Source organism: Bubalus bubalis, chromosome 18, assembly GCF_019923935.1.
Source record: "Bubalus bubalis isolate 160015118507 breed Murrah chromosome 18, NDDB_SH_1, whole genome shotgun sequence".
Lineage (NCBI taxonomy): Eukaryota > Metazoa > Chordata > Mammalia > Artiodactyla > Bovidae > Bubalus > Bubalus bubalis.
Genome location: NC_059174.1, coordinates 53,465,898 through 53,484,071, shown reverse-complemented (window position 1 = coordinate 53,484,071; position 18,174 = coordinate 53,465,898). Strand labels below are relative to the sequence as shown.

The following is an 18,174-nucleotide window of genomic DNA, read 5'->3' as shown; positions in this document are numbered from 1 at the left end:
TAAGTGGCTGCTGCTATCTCCCTGTAGAGACTGCCTGAGGCAATCAGGCCCTGACTTCACACTTTTTATCAAAGAAGTATGGAAAAGAAAGTGACTTACAATTTATCTTCACATGAAATAATTTAACCAACCTAGCCTCTCTCCAGCATCTTCTACTTACATGAAGTACAACATAACATAAAGGATTTAAGCTTCCAAATCTAACAGAATTTGGGTTTGAATCCCAAGTGACAGGTTCTATGTGGTCAAGTTGCTTAGCACCCGGGGGCCAGTACCCTCCTCACAAGGTGGTCCTGAGGGTGACGTGATATGATGCACTGGAAGTGGCTCGGTGCCCAGAGGACACAGTCGCCCAAGAGTGTGAGCTGTTACTGAAAGAGAAGGACTGAGCATTTTCCATCATTACAAAAGGCAGCAACCGGACAACAAGGAGTCAACTGAGGCTCTCTCTTAAGGCCGCAGCATTTAAACTATAAGCTGCAGAATGTGACACACCAGGAAGACCTCTGGATTTAAGTGGCATTCTTTCGGCCAACCCCAATCAGGCAGAACCTGCCAGTCAAAACTACCATAACAATACCATTGTTCTTTAGTAAAACCTTGAGGCTTCCAAATAAACTGTTGTTATGGAATGGAAAAAAAAAAAAAAACAACTTTAAGAGAGCTGCCAGGAAGCTATTTCTAATCACTGCACCGCCTCTGAGCACAGCTCTAGTAAACGGACAGTGAATGTCGACGGCACACTTCCTCCACCCTCTCAATGCTCCAGCTCGTGAGGTGTGTTCTCACAGTTGAAGTTAGCTAAGAAATTTAACTTCCATCACCTGAACACTTACTAAGTACCAGACTCTGGCTTAAATTCTTTATATGTATATTTCATTCCAGATTCACAATAGATCTGTGGGTATAGGTGTTTAAAACTCCACTTCACAGATGAAGAAGCTGAATCCCAGAAAAATTCAGTTATTTGCCCCAGTCAGTTCTGACTACAAAACCTGCACTCTTAACCACTGTGGTTCATTGCCTTCCCCGGAAAGTTCTTGGGATATGGAGAACACACAGATGATTAAATAAATGACTGAGGGTACACTGACAATCTGAACTTCTAAAGGTAATAAAGTCTCACATAAAATATACCAGGGATGTTTAAGATGCTCAAAGAAAGAATGGGGCATGATGACAGCTATTTCAAACAGCTACCAGGACTATTTCATGGAAAGAGAGCAGACTATCTTGTACAGTCATGTTGGGAGAGATGAGACAAAGACAAAGAGGCAATTCTGGCCAGAGGAATTTAAAAAACAAACAACCCCCCTGCCCCAGCTGTTTAAAAAGGACAGGACTGCTCTGTCAATGTTCAAAGCAGAGGCCGCAACCGACCGGCAACACTCACTGTTGAGGAGACCCTGCCGTCAGATGGAAGGCTAGAGCTGCTCATACCCTCTCACCTCAGAGTCTAATGAGATCTAATCAAGCTCAGTGCTCAGCTTACAAATGGAGCGTGAGCTCTGGCCACAGCGTCAGCTCCCCTTGTTGAATGACCCGGATGTTCACTCTCATTCTAAGATTTAAACAAACTCTGCTTTACAGAACGCCAAAACAGTCCCTTGAAATAACTGAAGGCTCTCTAGGGTGTCACAAAATCAGGCAGGGATTCTTGCGCAACTAATTCCAAACCTTCTGAGGAAGGAAATCAAGACTGCGGTCCAGGCCAAGAGTCGGGCAGGACCGTTGCTATGGCAGGCAACACCGCAGGCATCTGAAGGGTTACTGGGCACATGTCGAGATGGAAATGCCATTCTTCTGAGTGGCCTGCCAGATGTCTCAGTCCCAGGTCAGACATGTGTCACTCATTAGGGCGTCGGCAGAGTGCTCTCAGCAGCAGGTCCTTGGAGAGAAGAAAATAACGCCATCCCAACAGCTATCTTCCTCTGGGCTCGCTCATTAGTGGGCTGGACTGAAAAAAGCAGCCAGCTAGAGGAAACCAAGCCCTGAGAATAAGCTACACATCTGCGTGTCTAAGTTTAGAGTCTGACTGGGTGCAAAATGGAAAAATAAGAGGAATTTATCAGGAGTGGCCGTGTGTTAGACACTCTGTGTTAGGTGCTCTGCACTTATCTGAAAGCTTACAACCACCCTTCAAGGTAAGGGTTATTAGCCCCTTTCTACAGATGTGAAATCAGAGGCTCAGAGAGCAGCCGCATTGAGACAGCCAGGGTTCAGAGGCCAGTGACCTGCGAACGTCAAAGCCGCCTGTCCTGTCTCCTTCGTGACCTAGCTCCATGATGAAACGCCACGGATATAAACAAGGGACTGGGTCAGCTCAAAACCTCTTCACTTTGTCCTATGGACAAGCACTTTTTGAATAAATAACACAGTCCATTGTTCTTCATTTCACAGTTTCCTTAAAAAAACCTGTGAAGTTTTTTTTTTTAAAGGAAAAAACGTTTTTCCTTAAGTTACCTTAATGCCTGATTCTTAGGCCTGATACTAACCAAGTAGCAAAGAAAGAAATAAACCAACAGTTTCTGCCAGTGTCGCAGTGGGGAGAAACAGTGGTTGGAATCTGCCCCCGGCTTCTGGCCTTTCCGAAGCAAGAGCATAAAGGGGAAACTCCTGCTTATGGGACACTAAGCCCAGCCCACAGCTCCTCCAAGTTCACAGGGCAAGAAGATTAGAATGCCCGCCACACAGCAAGGAAAAGCCAAGAGAAGGGGCCTTCTATCTGTCTGTACGATGCTAGGTTCTAGAGCCACGTGCGCAGCTGACACTTGAATAAAAACCGTGTCCAATGAAGTGCAAGGCCAGTGTTTCTTCATAGCTTTTCAGTTTAGCTAAGATGAGGACCCTCTCCGTGGGCAGAATATTTTTCTTCTTCTTCTGACATCGTGCTGCTCTTCCTAGGATGTGAGGAACTGAGGTTCAGAGCGTCTTGTTCATACTGACAGGACTGCATCACAGACTCCCTTTCAAGAAACACATGAGGGAATCAATTCCCTGCGTCACCCTGTGGGCACCGGACAAGGAACAGGCACCCATATGCACACAGGGCCGGCTTCCTAACGGGCTAAGTTCCCAGTACACAGGAATCCACGCGATTCTCCTTTTCTCAAAGAAACTTATTTAGTTTCTCTTCAGCTGTGCTGGGCCTTCGCTGCTGCACTGGGGCTCTCTGGCTGCGGGCACAGGGGCTGCCCTTCGTTGCGGTGCACGATCTCCTCTCACTGTAGCGGCCTCTCGTGCTGCAGAGCACGGGCTCAGCAGCTGCGGCGCGTGGTTTAGTTGCTCCACAGCACGTGGTATCTTCCCAGACGAGGGATCAAGCCCGTGTCTCCTGCACTGGCAGGCAGATTCTTATCCACTGCACCACCAGGGAAGCCCCTGTCTTTCCTTCTAAATGAATTATACCCAACGTCACTAGCAGCACAGCTAACACTAAGACCAAAGTCCTCTCTCACCCTCGATGAATTTATAATCTAATTGGTATCAGAGAAGATATGTATCCCGAGCAAGCAGAGGTGCAGGAACAGCTATGTAGTGATCCGAAACTGTCAACTTCAAATATTCTCTCCTGGTCTCCATAAATACCCTTGCTGCTGCTGCTGCTGCTAAGTCGTTTCAGTCGTGTCCGACTCTGTGCGACCCCAGAGACGGCAGCCCAACAGGCTTCCCCATCCCTGGGATTCTCCAGGCAAGAATATTGGAGTGGGCTGCCATTTCCTTCTCCAATAAATATCCTTATCCATGTCAAATTACTCATCCAGATTTTAAGGTCAGAAAATATGGTCACTGGAGTTGTAACACCTAACACAGCCTTCTAAATGCTTGGTAACCTACCTAAGAAAGTAAATAAAAAACAGAATCCAGCCTGTGTTTTTTATTTTTGAGGAGGAATGTCATATACAGAACATAGCCTGGAACGGGGACAGTGTCCTCTGAATGGAGCAATTCTCCCCCTTGAGAGTGAAAGTGATACAATAAGCAAAGCCCGAGAGGATCACCCATATGGTTTGCCAAGCTGTACAATGGCCCACCCTGAACTGACAGTAAAGCGGGCAAATCTTAGAAAAACCTAGAGATGCTGTAAACTACATTACTCCAGGTTTTCCCAAGTGTTCTCTTGCATTCCATATCCAACATTACAGCTTTCTGACTGGTGATGATTCTTGCATATTTCCAACACAGCTTCCAAAGGACTTTTTCAATTAAGTTATTCGTTCATGCCCCAAATGTATTTTTGGCTCTGCTGCTCCCGCTTCTGGCTCTGAAAAAAATCTAAGCCCAAGTTTAACAGAAAACCCAAGGATGGAATTGTTCTTACTGGCAAACCCTATTATGAAAGCCCAAATGCTTAGCCTTGTCTCCTTCAAACTTGGAGCACCTTCACTTAGGGATGAACCACAGAGCAGCATGAAGTCTCCCAGCAGCCCCAGCCCTCCCTCTTGCAAGATGGGGAAGGAAAGAAAGGCACGCCATCCCCTCAAAGGCCCCAGACAAACTTATAGACCATAGCTTTTTGCTCTACATGGGCATGCCCCAGACAAACTTATAGACCATAGCTTTTTGCTCTACATGGGCATGAATCTGGGTCAATCCCTGCTGAATGGCCAATGCAACAGGAGGCTAAGCAGAGAGGAGGGTCCACTAGTTTCAGGAAATGTTCATAAACATTCCTGCCCACTTCACCACTCACTGAATCTAGACTTTTCAGAGTTGTGGGGCTCAGTTTTTACCTGCTAGCCTCCTCTCAAATACTGGATAAAAAGTATTTAGAAGGCCTTTCGCTATGGAAGTAGAGGTGATTCCCTGCCTCGAGCTGAAACAACCTGAATCTCTACAAAGATGTATCAGTATCGCTAGGCAGTAGAGGAGAACAAGTTGGCTCAGTGAAAATCAGAGCAATCTTCTGTTCTTTGAAAAATAGATTGAGGTTTCCTATTGTCATTTTTTTTTTTTTTTTTAAAGAACAGGTGTGCTAAGCTAAAGCAGATAGTTAAAGATAGCCTATTTTTGTCACCAAAAACAAACTACAGCAGTTCTTTGGGCTTAAAATAAACGGAGAACCGAGTGACACCAGTTCAAAACAATTTCTCAAAGTTCCAGTTGCTATTTCAGCGTCTCCATGCCTTTTTTGTCCTCTATTCAAGCAGACACTGAAGCTAGAAACAAACCATCATGCTGTTCTTAGGGGGCAGTGTGGGGAAATAGATGTTTCTAGATAATAACCAGAGTCCTTTGTCTGAAATGAACAAGTTGACTGGGCTGACTGAGTGCTCCAAGTGTGTGCCTGGCTACTGAATATTACCATCTTTCTCGGAGGCTGGACTCTAAAAACCCACAGAAAACAGAAGTCAGAAGACTGGGGTTCCCAAATCTCAACTCCTCCACTTAGTAACCATACTAACTTGGGGGCACCAAATGAGCCTCAGTGTCCTCATCTCTAACACCTGGATTTTAAAAAAATCACTTCCTTAAGACTGGCAAGAGAAACAGATGATGAAGACGTACCCCAATGTTCACCGCAGCACTGTTTATAATAGCCAGGACATGGAAGCAACCTAGATGTCCATCAGCAGATGAATGGATAAGAAAGCTGTGGTACATATACACAATGGAGTATTACTCAGCCATTAAAAAGAATACACTGGAATCAGTTCTAATGAGGTGGATGAAACTGGAGCCTATTATACAGAGTGAAGTAAGCCAGAAAGAAAAACACCAATACAGTATACTAACGCATATATATGGAATTTAGAAAGATGGTAACAATAACCGTGTATACGAGACAGCAAAAGAGACACTGATGTATAGAACAGTCTTTTGGACTCTGTGGGAGAGGGAGAGGGTGGGATGATTTGGGGGAATGGCAATGAAACATGTATAATATCATATATGAAATGCGTCGCCAGTCCAGGTTCAATGCATGATACTGAATGCTTGGGGCTGGTGCACTGGGACTACCCAGAGGGATGGTATGGGGAGGGAGGAGGGAGGAGGGTTCAGGATGGGGAACACAGGTATACCTGTGGCAGATTCATGTTGATATATGGCAAAACCAATACAATATTGTAAAGTTAAAAAATAAAATAAAATTAAACAAACGAACAAAAAATTGGTGTGAGAATGCCTGGCACTGGGCCTGGCACACAGGCGGTGTCCAGCGAGTGTGGGGAAGTGCCTGCAGAGCCTGTCACAGGGATCCACAGCCTCTGATATTCTGCCTGCTTCTCCCTCACTCTCTGCACATGCCACGTTTTCTCAGCTCCAAGTCCCACACCTTTTTCTCAAAACTTTACCCCAAGAAGCCTCCATGTTCACTGACTTCTGCCTGCTTTACCCCTTAAATCTCAGTTTTAGGACTCCCCAGGTGGTCCAGTGGTTAAGAATCTGCCTGCCAGTGCAGGGGACACAGGTTTGATCCCCGGTCCGCGAAGATTCCCCATGCCTGGGAGCCACTAAGCCTGTGCAACACAGCTACTGAGCCCACGCACCTGGAGCCTGTGCTCCGCAACAAGAGAAGCCACCACCACGAGAAGCCCACACACCACAATGAAGAGGAGCCCCCTCTTGCTGCAACTAGAAAAAGCCCTGCATGCGCCAAGCAAGACCCAGTATAGCCAAAAATAAATTATAAAAAAAAAAAGTCTCAGCTTTATGTATCGTTTCCTCAGGGAGCTTTCCTGGATAGCTTACCCTAGTTGAGGGTAAAACTCCTTGCTATACAATTCCTTAGCACCCTGTACCTTCACTCTGGGCCACATTCAAAATGTATGTAAACACATGGATAAAAATCTATCTTTCTGTGTTATGGTAAACTAGATGAACACAAGCACAACTACCACCCGTGTGATACTCAGCACAATGCCAGGCATATAAGTGCTCAGGGAACGCCCATGCATGGAGCTGAATGTTTCTTTCCTAAAAGAATGAATGGACGTGTGCTTTGGAGCAAGTGTGCAAGAGTGCTAAGTCGCTTCAGTCATGTCCAACTCTTTGCAACCCTGTGGACTACAGCCCATCAGGCCCCTCTGTCCATGGAATTCTCTAGGCAAGAATACTGGAGTGGGTTGCTATGCCCTTCTCCAGGGGATCTTCCTGACCCAGCAATCAAATCTGCATCGCTTATATCTCATGCATTGGCAGGTGGGTTTTTTTTTTACCACTAGCGGCATCTGGGAGGCCCTTTGAGCAAGAGCATTTCTTTTCAAAGAAAAAATTCTTTCAGGAATCAGAAAATCCAAGGTCCAGTCGGCATCCCAACACCATTTTTAAGATCAAGGTATTCATCTGGCCTTAGAGAGCTCAGATAGGGCCAGCCTCTTCTGGGGCGCACACTGGGAGTCCTTCCCGGGTAGGTTACAAAGAGCTCATGTTTCACACCATTCAGCCTGTCAAAATGCAGCATCCCTCCCGGTAAGGGAGCAGTCCAACTCCCCAGCTGGTTTTTATTCACACTAGAAACTTTAACTCCGTTCTAGGCCTCACAAAATGAGAGCTGTGTCCACACAAAGCCACAACAACCAGCCAATTCACTGAATCCGATGAAATAAGCCAATTCACCGGGGGGGACACAAACTGTCAAACTGGTTACTTGGTGCCTTATAGACCAAACAATGCGTGATTGAATTGGTTTGCTTTTCAATAGGTTGTCTTGTCATGTGGTAGCTAGAGTGACTCAAAGATTTTCTTTATGATTCTGTTTTGTCTATTTTTTTTAAACACAAAATAAGAGCACACCAGATAGAAGGGTAAACAGCCAATAACGTCTTCTCTTTAAATCCGTGGTCAAGCACACTGAATTCAGCAATGTGAGCTTGCCCAAACAGTACATTTTGTGGACCAAGGCGCTCCAGCCTGTTTTTTGGCTTTAAAATAAGACCCTGCTGCTCCTGATCTCATCTTTGCAAACGCACGGTGCTGGGAGACAGAGACCATGTGCAACGACAACTCTCTACGGACAAAGCATCTATTCATGGACCCCACTGAAGTGCAATCGTAGATTTTCAATTTCATTCAGCTGAGTGCGGAAGGCTCCCACTATGAGGGTGGGTTGCTAAATGGTTCAGCTGGGAAAAGGACCCGGAATGAGAGTGAGCTTCACAGTCTGCACTTTCATTATTAGAAACGAAAGCCATTCCCTGAACTCCAACTCCAGTTTTACAGTGAAGAGCTAATCCAGCATATCAGCCAAGGGCACTGAGCAATTTTTCTTTCTCCACATGACACAGGTACCCGGAGCATAGCTTTTTTGGCTGTTGTTAGGCTTGTTGCTAGGTAAGGGGCTGAGAAAGCAGCTAAGTGACATACAGGGTTAAAACTTACAGAAAAGGGAGGGACAGTGTTGGGTCCCTAAAGCTCTCAGCTAGACCAGACCAGTGTTCTCCTGCCCTTGAATTCAACATGCGCATTTTCACCGTTAAGTCTTTCCTTTCCTCACAGAACTTCTTCAATTCTACTCCTTCTTCAAGGTCAAGGTAAATAACAACGACGGACGCTCACCCAGCACGCGGCTCGCTGCTTTACATGCGGTCTCCTTCCATTTCTCGCACTATGAGACAAGAGCTGCCGCACTGGCTCCTCTTGCTGAAGGGACGCGGACGGTGAATCTCGTCCCCAAAGGCTCAGCAGGACGAGGAGGAGCTGCAGGCACTGGCGTCTGAGGTGGGGCCCCCGGCGCCCCATCACCGCACACTCCACGACCTTAACCAGCCCCAGCACAGGATGCCTGCTCCCTCGCCCTCCGAGGCAGACCACCTATTTTCAGAAGCTGTGCGCGTCTCGCTGCCTCCCAGGGGTGCTGCGGCGTGGGTGAGAGCGACCTGTGCCATTTCCCCAGTGGTGTCTGGCGAGCGGGAGGGACTAAGTGTGTTGTTTCCCACTACCACCTGGCTCTCCCCTCACTTCAAATAAATACTGTACTGCTTTGTCATGCCAATAAAAGTCAGAGACCAGATGCCCCCGTGTAGGGGGATTTGGCACTCTCTGCCCCACGCGATCTTGCTTTTCCAGTAGAACAAGTGTCAGTCTGACTCCTTAACAACAGCAGATTTTAATAGAAGGTTTGTGTCCATCAGGAACAGAATCAAGACTCCACTTCTCTCTGCATTAGGATGACAAAGCAGCGAGGCTCCTTTTAAGGCACCATTTTCCAAGGCAGGAAAAGACATTTTCACCTTTTACTCACTCTTTCCAAAGGATACTCCTAAATGACTTCTGGCACGCTATTGCTCTGGGGCCAGAGGTAATCGTTTCTGTTTGACTTGAAGAGGTGGGGCCCAGATAACCAGGAGGGACGGGAAGCTGGTCACTCCTTGCACGCTGACCCAGCAACCCCATATGAGGCAATTCTAGGTGAGGAGATGCGCGTGACCAGCATGGAGGCGGCTATCTCAGAGGTCCCTGTAGCCAGCGGTTCTCTGCAGAGCCTACTCTTTAGAGCACAGCTTGTTTGGGGATGCGTTTTACAAGCATTATTTTCAACAGTATTATAAATGTAGCTAGAAGTCAGAAAAACAGTTCTGATTCACAGTGTGGTATTATGCCACCTTCCTAATTCCCAGGTGTGCAAACACCCCCACAATTAGAAGACTGTCAGCATTCGATAAGCTGTGCCTGCAACAGTCTTCACTGGGAGGAGGAGAGGAAAGTCACAGCATTCAAAATGTTTGGATTCCAGGATCATCAAACAGGAGAGCTCCGGGGAAACACTGGCAGGCTGGTCAGGCTACTTTCTGGCTTCTGAAATAAGAACTGCTTTCCACTGGCCTGCCCACTACTAGCTTTTAGAGAACAAAATACTGATGGCAGATGAAGGCTGACAAAAGTAAAACCAAACCATGGGGAGAGCAAAGAGAAGACTGTCCACGCTGTTTATCAACACTGAGCTCAGAATGGGAGGGGAACAGAACACGCAGCGATACTGCCCTGGCCCTTCTGACACGCCACAGGTCAGAGCTCTGGACGCTCTGGCCATGGCGGCAGAGGGGCAGGCTGTATGCCGTCCGAGGACAGGCAGGGTGTGAACAGGCTTTCCCTGTGAGGGCCACGGCACAAGGTCCTCCATCTCCAAGGGCCCTCTCAGCCAATATGAGCCACAGAACTGGCCTCCAGATAGCATTCTACATCAGAATTGTCAGCTCTCAAAACAGCCTTGACTCAAGAGCCCTCTGGTTTGGTATATCTTGCAATGATGAAAGCTTGGGACAACTTTTCTTCCAAAGTTCCCTGAAACACTTTCAGATACGTGACTTTGTTCTCTGCCATTTCACAGCAGGAAAAAGAGCAGAAGCTTTCAATGAAGAGAAACCATCCTGTACACCAGCGGTCCCCAACCTTTTTGGCACCAGGGAGCGATACTGGGAAGGAGGCGGGGTGGTTTCCAGATGATTCACGCACATTACAGTCAGGACGCACTTTGCTTCTAATCTAATGTCGCCGCAGATCTGACAGGAGGTACCAGCTGGCAGCCTGGACCCTGGGGCCCCCTGCATACACAATGCTAGGGGAGGGCCTGTGTCTAAGCGTTCTGTTGTGCTGTCTCACTGACATGGCCTGCTCTGAGAAATAAAGGGTGTTTCCCCTACTCTAACTAGGGGGAAAAAAAAAGTTGGGAAATGTCTTTTAGATCTCAAGGTCTAAGTCCACAAGGACAGAGCGCACTGCCCCTTACGCTGCACTCCGCCTGCCGCTGCGCTGGGCTGTGTCCCCTGAGTCTGGCAGCAGGCCTGGCATTCCTACACACAGTCGGCCTTTCCCCCTTCCCACCCCACCTGTGGTCCCTGAATCAAATCTGCAAGCAGTAGCAACTCACTTAAAGAGCCGGAGGGCACTTCCATTTTACAGACATGGGGCAGCTTTATAACCTGCAGAGGCAAGATTACTTTTCATTTACGTAACTGAAGACCTTTCAATGATTTACGTGTTCAAGTAAAATAATCATCCAATTTTTCCCTACCTAAAATGCAGCAACCTTTACAGATCATCAAGGGGGAAAAGGAGTATTTAAGAGATGTATGGATGAAACATTCCTTTCTCAGTCAAAGACTAAGGACCATGATGCTGGATTCTGGTGTTTCAGTGAAGAAAGGCCAAGCACGTTGTCACCTGCTTGCTGCTTGTCCGGATACTGACAAGTTCTACGTGATCTGCTCATTTCAGTAATTACCTAACTACTGTTTTGGACAAAGACTTCTCAGGTTATCCCTCCAAAAGTCCTTACCACTTGAGAGCTACCAGTAGTAGCTTTCTGAGACGCTGTTTACTTTTTTCCAACTTTTTATTTTGTATTAGGGTATAGCCAATTAGCAACGTTGCAACAGTTTCAGGTGAACAAGGAAGAAACTCAGCCACACATACACATGCAGCCATTCTCCCCCAAACTCCCCTTCCATCCAGGCTGCCACACGACCTTGAGCGGAGTTCCACGCGCTGCACCAGAGCCCTTGTTGGTGATCCGTGTTAAATACAGCCGTGTGCATGTGTAGATCCCAAACTCCCTAAATATCCCTTCTATTCTCCAACCGTAAGTTCCTTCCCTAAGTCTGTCTCTTTCTGTTTTGTAAGTTCATTTGTATCATTTCAACACTGCTTACTTTTTAAGGCAAGTCAAGGAGGAAACACACACACAGCGGTTTTTAGCCAGGGTAAGCTGTCCTTGAAAATCTCTGTCATCATCAATGAATTCTCCCCAAGATGCTGTACAAGTCACTCCAAGAGCTCTCAAGTCGTGTCTTACCTTAGTGTTTCTTCTTAGACTGCGAAGAATATTCCTCCTCCTCGGGTCTTCGTCGGTCTCATATGGAATGACGGCGTTGTCTCCTTTATAACCCTGGGATGCCTGATCCTCCTCTTTCTTTCGGGTGGGCCCCAGCTCGTCGTCGCTCCCCACGCTGAAGCTGGTTCGGTAGCTGGCAAACCTCCCCAGCCGGCTGCACCTCGCCCTGTACAGCACTGGCTTGCTCACCGTGGGTGCCTTGCGGCCCCGCTCCAAGGAGCTGGTGTCCATTTCGCTGTCAGAACCGTTCCCGCTGCCGTTGGACTGGGCTTTGTTGATGTTCCGAATGGTGATGATCTTGCCCTGTGTGCTGTCGTGGGGCACCGAGTATATGTTTTCTTCTTCATTCCTTGGCTTGACCACAGCGTCCATGGGTTCAGCATAATCAGAAGGATCGAACCCATCTGGAGGTAGCCAGGTGCTCGACGAGACGGACTTCCTCTGTGCATCTCTGTGGCCCTGGTCCAGGTAAGACAGGTCCCCCTTGGTGATCTCAAAATGCACAGGAGGCTTTGGTCTGACTGGCGGAGGCACCTTGTTGTTCAGTTTACTCTCAAAGTTGCTCATGATGAAGGACAGCCCATCATTTCCCTCCAGTTCCATAGAGAGCTTGGAATGGTCTTTGGATAGAGAGGGCAATGGTGTGTCTTCTCGAAACATGCTGTACGACGGGGTCTCGATGTCCTCCTCTGAGTCCTGCAGGTTGGAGTTGCAGAGCGGGGAGCCTGCCCGGGGGGAGTTAAACACCTCTTCGGTGGTGCTGCAGGCCTCGGCAGCATTGTCGTACATATGCGTAGCCTCAATGATGTTCTTTTTGTCCACCACATCTTTAAAAAAGGGGTGGAAGATCTCCAGTTTATGCTGGGGTTGGCTACAGGGGATACTCGTGAACCTCCCATCAATTTCTTGAGCGATCTCCTCCCCCTCGGTCAGCTGCTCCCGACTTAAGTCATTATCCAGGACATCTATAGCGCCGTCAGTGAGTGCAACCAGCTGAACAGGGATAATATCCTGCACTTCACAGAGAAAGGCACGTAACATAGCCAAGGAGGCCTTACGTTTGGCTGAGTAAAAAACAATGTACCCATGGACCAATCGGCTTTTTCGGATGCTAAATGAGGAATGGTATGAAAGAATAGACAGTTCAATGCGCTTCTTGTGTAGTCCGATTGGGAGTTCAAGTAAAACAGAGTTGTTGCTTCCACAGTGGGAAGACTTACAGGTTTGGGACTGAAGGACAGGAAAGAGTATGTCGTCTGCACTAAAAGGATCCCCACACATCAGACACATGACGATCCGCAGGTCGACGTCAGCCAGGTCTTTGATGCTAGCGGTAGAACTGACCAGGTTTAAGTTGCGCTTGGAGTCCAGGAGACCTTTCAAAACCTGACTGATCTGCTTCTCGTTGATGTTGCGCCCATAACCGATGCCGGCGGAAGCAGGGTCAAGAAAGACGCACTGCAGTTTGCTAGCAATCTGCTGACCCTGCTGTATTAAGCTGTGCAGGGTCTCTCCACTGGTGTCTCCTCTTTTGTTAACCAAAATTAAAGTGAGGGGGAGATGGGCTAAATGATTATCTCGCCGGCCAAGTGTGGACTCTCTGCTCTTCTCTATACTTTCTACCACATACGACAGAGACTCCTTTGAATTGTAAAGGCAGAGACAGCCATGGGGCTGAAACGTTGGTGTTTGGAAAGAGTTCACGGGAAGCCTGACGTTCCCTTCTATTGGCCTCAGGGAGAGCTCATACATTTTTCCGTCTATTACATACTTGTCATCATTTGTACAAAGAGCTCGAATCTCATTGGCCAGCTCTCGGGCAAGGCCGTCCTTGCCCAAGATCACCAAGTTGATTCTATCAATGTTGGGGTCAGAGAGTGAATTCTTCTGATTCCGGTCAGATGGTCGGATAAACCGAGAACTAACCAAGTGCTCAATCTTAGCATCCACACAGGAGGGGCAGCTAGGACACGTCTCCTTGGTTGGGTGGTACACGAAATGAATGTGCTTCAGAATGAGGGCATCCCGCTCTGCTTGGAGCTTCTGCAACGCTTTAAACCGCTGTTCCTCCCCAAGCACATCCTGGATGACACCCATCTTCTCCTTGCTGGGCTTAGCATCCAGCTCCAGCTCATAAAACAACTCTGAATATTCCAGCAGCAGCTCCTGAAACTCTTCCTTCGCTTTGTCTATAATCTGCTTTTGGTGTTTGCCATAAATATCCATGTATACAGATTCCTCTAGCCACTGGTAGAAATCTTCGTTCATAATAAAACTGCGGGCCTCTTCCCAAGGCTTGCCAGGAGTGATGAAAGGAGAGGTCTCCAGGTTTTCTTTAAAAGCCCTTCTCATCTCAGCTCGTTTCCTCTCGTTCCGTAGCTTCTCTAAGTGGGCCTCGTACAGCTGCTCTGCGGGGACGGTGTCCATTAAGTCAAAGGGAATCCGCTCATTCTCCATGTTGTCAATGTGGCTGGTGGCATCCCACGGCGTCTCCTCAAGCACAACAAACCACTTCAAGAATTCTGGCTTGGTCTCCAGCAGCTTTTTGGCTTTTATGCAGCTTAGGTGGTCTATTTCATCTAGGTTGGGGATAAGAGCTTCAAAAGCTAAGGGCAGGGCTGCCAGGTACAGCTTCCTCCTGCGCTCAATGTGCTCATGCTTGAGGCGATGGATGTGCTGGAGAAACAGCTTCTTGGCTTTCTGAGTCCCTTCCAGGTAGACATAGTCCTGGTACTCGGGAGAGGCCTGCATCTTTCGGCTGACGCTCAACCAGTTCTCGTTGTGGTTTTTCACAATGCGACTCACCAGCCACTCATATTTGTCTTTTGCTGTAGCTATCTGTTGGCTCTGCTGCTTGAGAGCTTCAAAGTACGGAATGATTTTTGTCTTTCCCCGACTCTTGTCAATGAGTTGCACTAAGGTGCTGAAAGCTAAGTCCACATTTACATTGGATCTTGCTGAGGTTTCCACAACCTGGAGGTTCTTTTTGCTTAAGGCAAAAGTATGCGCATCTCTAATGTACCGCTCAACACCCTCATCACACTTTGTCAGGACAACCACTATGGGCTTTTTTGTTTTTGCGAGCTGATTGTAGAGATTAGAGACGAACTTGAGCTGGTCATCAAAGTTCCTATTCATGCCCCTGCTAACATCAATACCAAGAAGAAAACCATCAATCAGCAGCTTTCCATCTGGCATTTGCTTCTGCTCAAAGTCCTGCTCCAGCCCCAGCTGGTCAGTGCAAAAGTACATGAGTTTTTCAGCTGATGCAAGCTTGGTTGCAGCGGCTCTCTTGATATACGGCTGCAGGGTCGTGCTCCGATGAGGCTGAAAAGTCTGATCATCAATGAATTCGGTCTGCTCCACAACGTGCATCTTACATTCCACACAATCCTCCAGGGAACGGCCAACTTCTCCCCAGTACAGAAAGTGGTCATTATTGACCACTCGCCCACCAAAGTCACTGGTGCTAAGGACAGAGGTATGGTCCAAATGAAACTCGTCTGCGCTCGGGCGCACGAAGCGGTTGCACAAACAGGACTTCCCAATGCCGCACTGGCCCTTCTCCTTCTCCGTCCCAGACAATCCCACCACGCTGATGTTGTAGGTGGGAATGCGGACATCTTGCTTTCTTGCCATCATCATCGTCGACACATCCTGCCACAATCTGCCACTTCCAAGATCAGATTAGTGTTTTCCCGTGGACCCAAAGGCTTCCCCACATTATCAGTGGGGGCTGGCTGCCCACGAAGCAAAAGTGTCAGATCTCATAGTGTTTGTATACCAGTACGAGGTCAGTTTTTGCCACTTCTCATCGCCGAATAACCAACATTTCTTCCTAGATGGGGGGAGAGAAAAAAAGAAAACCAATCAGTGTCATAATTTTGAACCCAATTTTAATCAACAAACGAGCAAAATCCAATTTTGTTCTTCAACAAATAAATAATTATAGTAAACATCAAGTATACCAGGCCTTAAGCTAGGTAAAGCCATAAGAGCAAGTAAAGACTGACATCTGTGTGCCTTCGAGAGGTACAGTATCATCTACTGGAGGAAGATGCCTCAGGAAGCAGTGTGCTGAGGAGTAAAACAAGGGCCTGCATGCTCCGTGGAGGGACAGCTGACTCCGGGGCTAGGGCAGGAGTGGCACAGCATGAGCCTGGAACAACGTGTTATAACAGAAGGGAAGGAGTGCTTGAAAGGATGGCAGGGCACCTCATGAGGACGCAGGAACTGGTCTGAAGGGGTACCGACTGGTCAAATCTGGGACACTCTGGACACCAAAATGATTAAGTACAAAAATGAATTACAATCCACTGCAAAAAACAGCAACCTGGGTTCATACTACTGCATCAGACAATTATCACTTAACGCTAATCTAGGGGGGAAATTTTGATTAGGAGCAGGATTTTGTACAGAAGTGAGGTTTCTCCTGACAGACTATTTAATAGACGCAAAGGGAAGAAGAAAAACAAATGCTAATTATACAGTGGAGATACTGGACAACACTCTAAAAGAGTAATGAAAATGACCACTATCAAAGAGGCCAGAAGGACACCAGGGGCCTCCAGATGTGACGCCCCTGGAGGACACAACATCCCTGCGCAGTGCGGTGGCCTGGAGTGCCTTACACCTCAGCCTAACCACAGGAAACGCCAAACACAAAATGAGCAAGATTCCATTAAGGTGATGGTGGTGGGGTCAGGGGGGAGTCCTGTTTAAAAAAAATAATTCAGTGTCATACTAGACAAAGAATGGCTTTGTAAAGAAATATTCCAGACAACAGGAGGCTACAGAGACATTATAAGTAGGTGCGATTATCAGATCCTAGACTGAATTCTATACGGGGTGGGGGTGGAGGGGCTGGAGGAGGAAGGCTACATGGCACATCATTAGATCAATTGATGACACTATACTATGACTGGATATGATTAAAAGTATTTTATCAGTGTCAATTTATGAAGTTTATAACTATCACGTGAGAGAAGAGCCCTTTTCTTAGGAAATGCACACTTAAGTATTAAGAGGGAAAAGACCATAATGGACATGACTGGTTCAAAAAAAAATTACATCTATATATTGAGAAAGAATAATGCAAATGAAGTAAAATATTAACAATGGGTGAACCTGGGTAAAATGCACAGGATATTCCTTTGTATTGTTTTCATTTTTTAAAGTTTGTAATTACTTCCAAATAAAAAGCTTTTTAAAAAAACAAATGGGGGGGAATGTGAATATGGGGTTTGTCTCCCTGACAAGAACATAAACTCTGTGAGGACGGAGCCCGTCACCCCACCTGCTCACTTCTTTGTCTTCAGGCTATGATGCCACGTTTGACACAAATATTTACTAAAGGAATGAATTAATAAATGACTCTTAGAGCATATTAAAGAGTCCCCAAACTCAGCCTTTTAGCTTTAGGAAAGCCTTGCTGTAGGAAGTTCCACCTCAGATGAGATGTAGAGGGGATGAGATGTGCAAAGACTCCTCTCTCCCCAGAAAAGGGTGCAGGCCATGGGAGGATCAACTGAAACAGAGCATGTGCGGGGAGACAGGTGAGATGCATTAGCAGGTAAGAGCAGGGACCAGATGAAGCCACTTTCAAAGAGCTCCGATTCCTCCCCAAAGGCTACAGGGAGCCACAGAGCGTGGCTGAGAAGTGGCACCTTAAAGGACCTGAAGTCTTAAGAGCTGAAGTCATGAAAAGTTATGATAATGTCTTACGAAGTCTTCAGCAACCTTCCAGCTCAAATAAGGAAACCACGTAATCTCTGGCCGCCTCTACATAAATGGTCTTCTGGCTGCTACAGTTTACACTGCACCGCAGTCTACTTACACAGGTAAATATGACCTTGTAACTGCTGAACCTGTAGCCAAAGAAACAGGCTCCTGAGACATTCCCAAAGAGAATATCTTATAATAAACAGAGCAATTTTCTTTTGAATCTCATTTATGCTTGGTAGAAACCCAGCATTTCTAGAACCTTAATATACTTCTGTGAACCAGTCTCACAAGAAATGCCACAGAAGTCAGACCACCACATGTTACTCTGACTGATACAAGGGGGTAACAAATGGGACAGCACCCCTGTGATGATAACTTTGAAAGGTCAAAGACCTTTCCCAAACATCCATGTCTTCCTTTGATAAACCAGAAAGTCAAGCCCTCTATTGGAGACAAAATGTTGCTAGATGGCATGTAAAAACTGACCATTTTCAAAAGGGAAATCTCAGACCCTGCAAGCAACAGCCTCCAGATAACCTAATGGCCTGCTCCTATAAAAGCTAAGCTCCAGACTTCAGCAGGAACAAGCACAGTATCTTTGGGAAAGAGAAAAACCCAGGCTCCCCACCCTCCACTTCCCTAGGTGATTGTTTACATAAGTAAAATTATAAGATGCT

At 47.0% G+C, this 18,174-nt stretch overlaps 1 protein-coding gene across 2 annotated transcripts in view; it reads right to left on the bottom strand.

Annotated features, from left to right (window-relative positions):
- The window catches only part of ARHGAP35 (Rho GTPase activating protein 35), a 116,679-nt gene that overhangs the window by 61,243 nt on the left and 37,262 nt on the right, over nt 1-18,174 (bottom strand). For both annotated transcript variants that reach the window (XM_025269375.2, XM_025269376.2), the window contains exon 2: nt 11,735-15,611. In XM_025269375.2, the coding sequence (XP_025125160.1) occupies nt 11,735-15,418 (3,684 nt within the window). In that variant the 5' untranslated portion in view covers nt 15,419-15,611. The remainder of the gene's footprint in view (nt 1-11,734; nt 15,612-18,174) is intronic.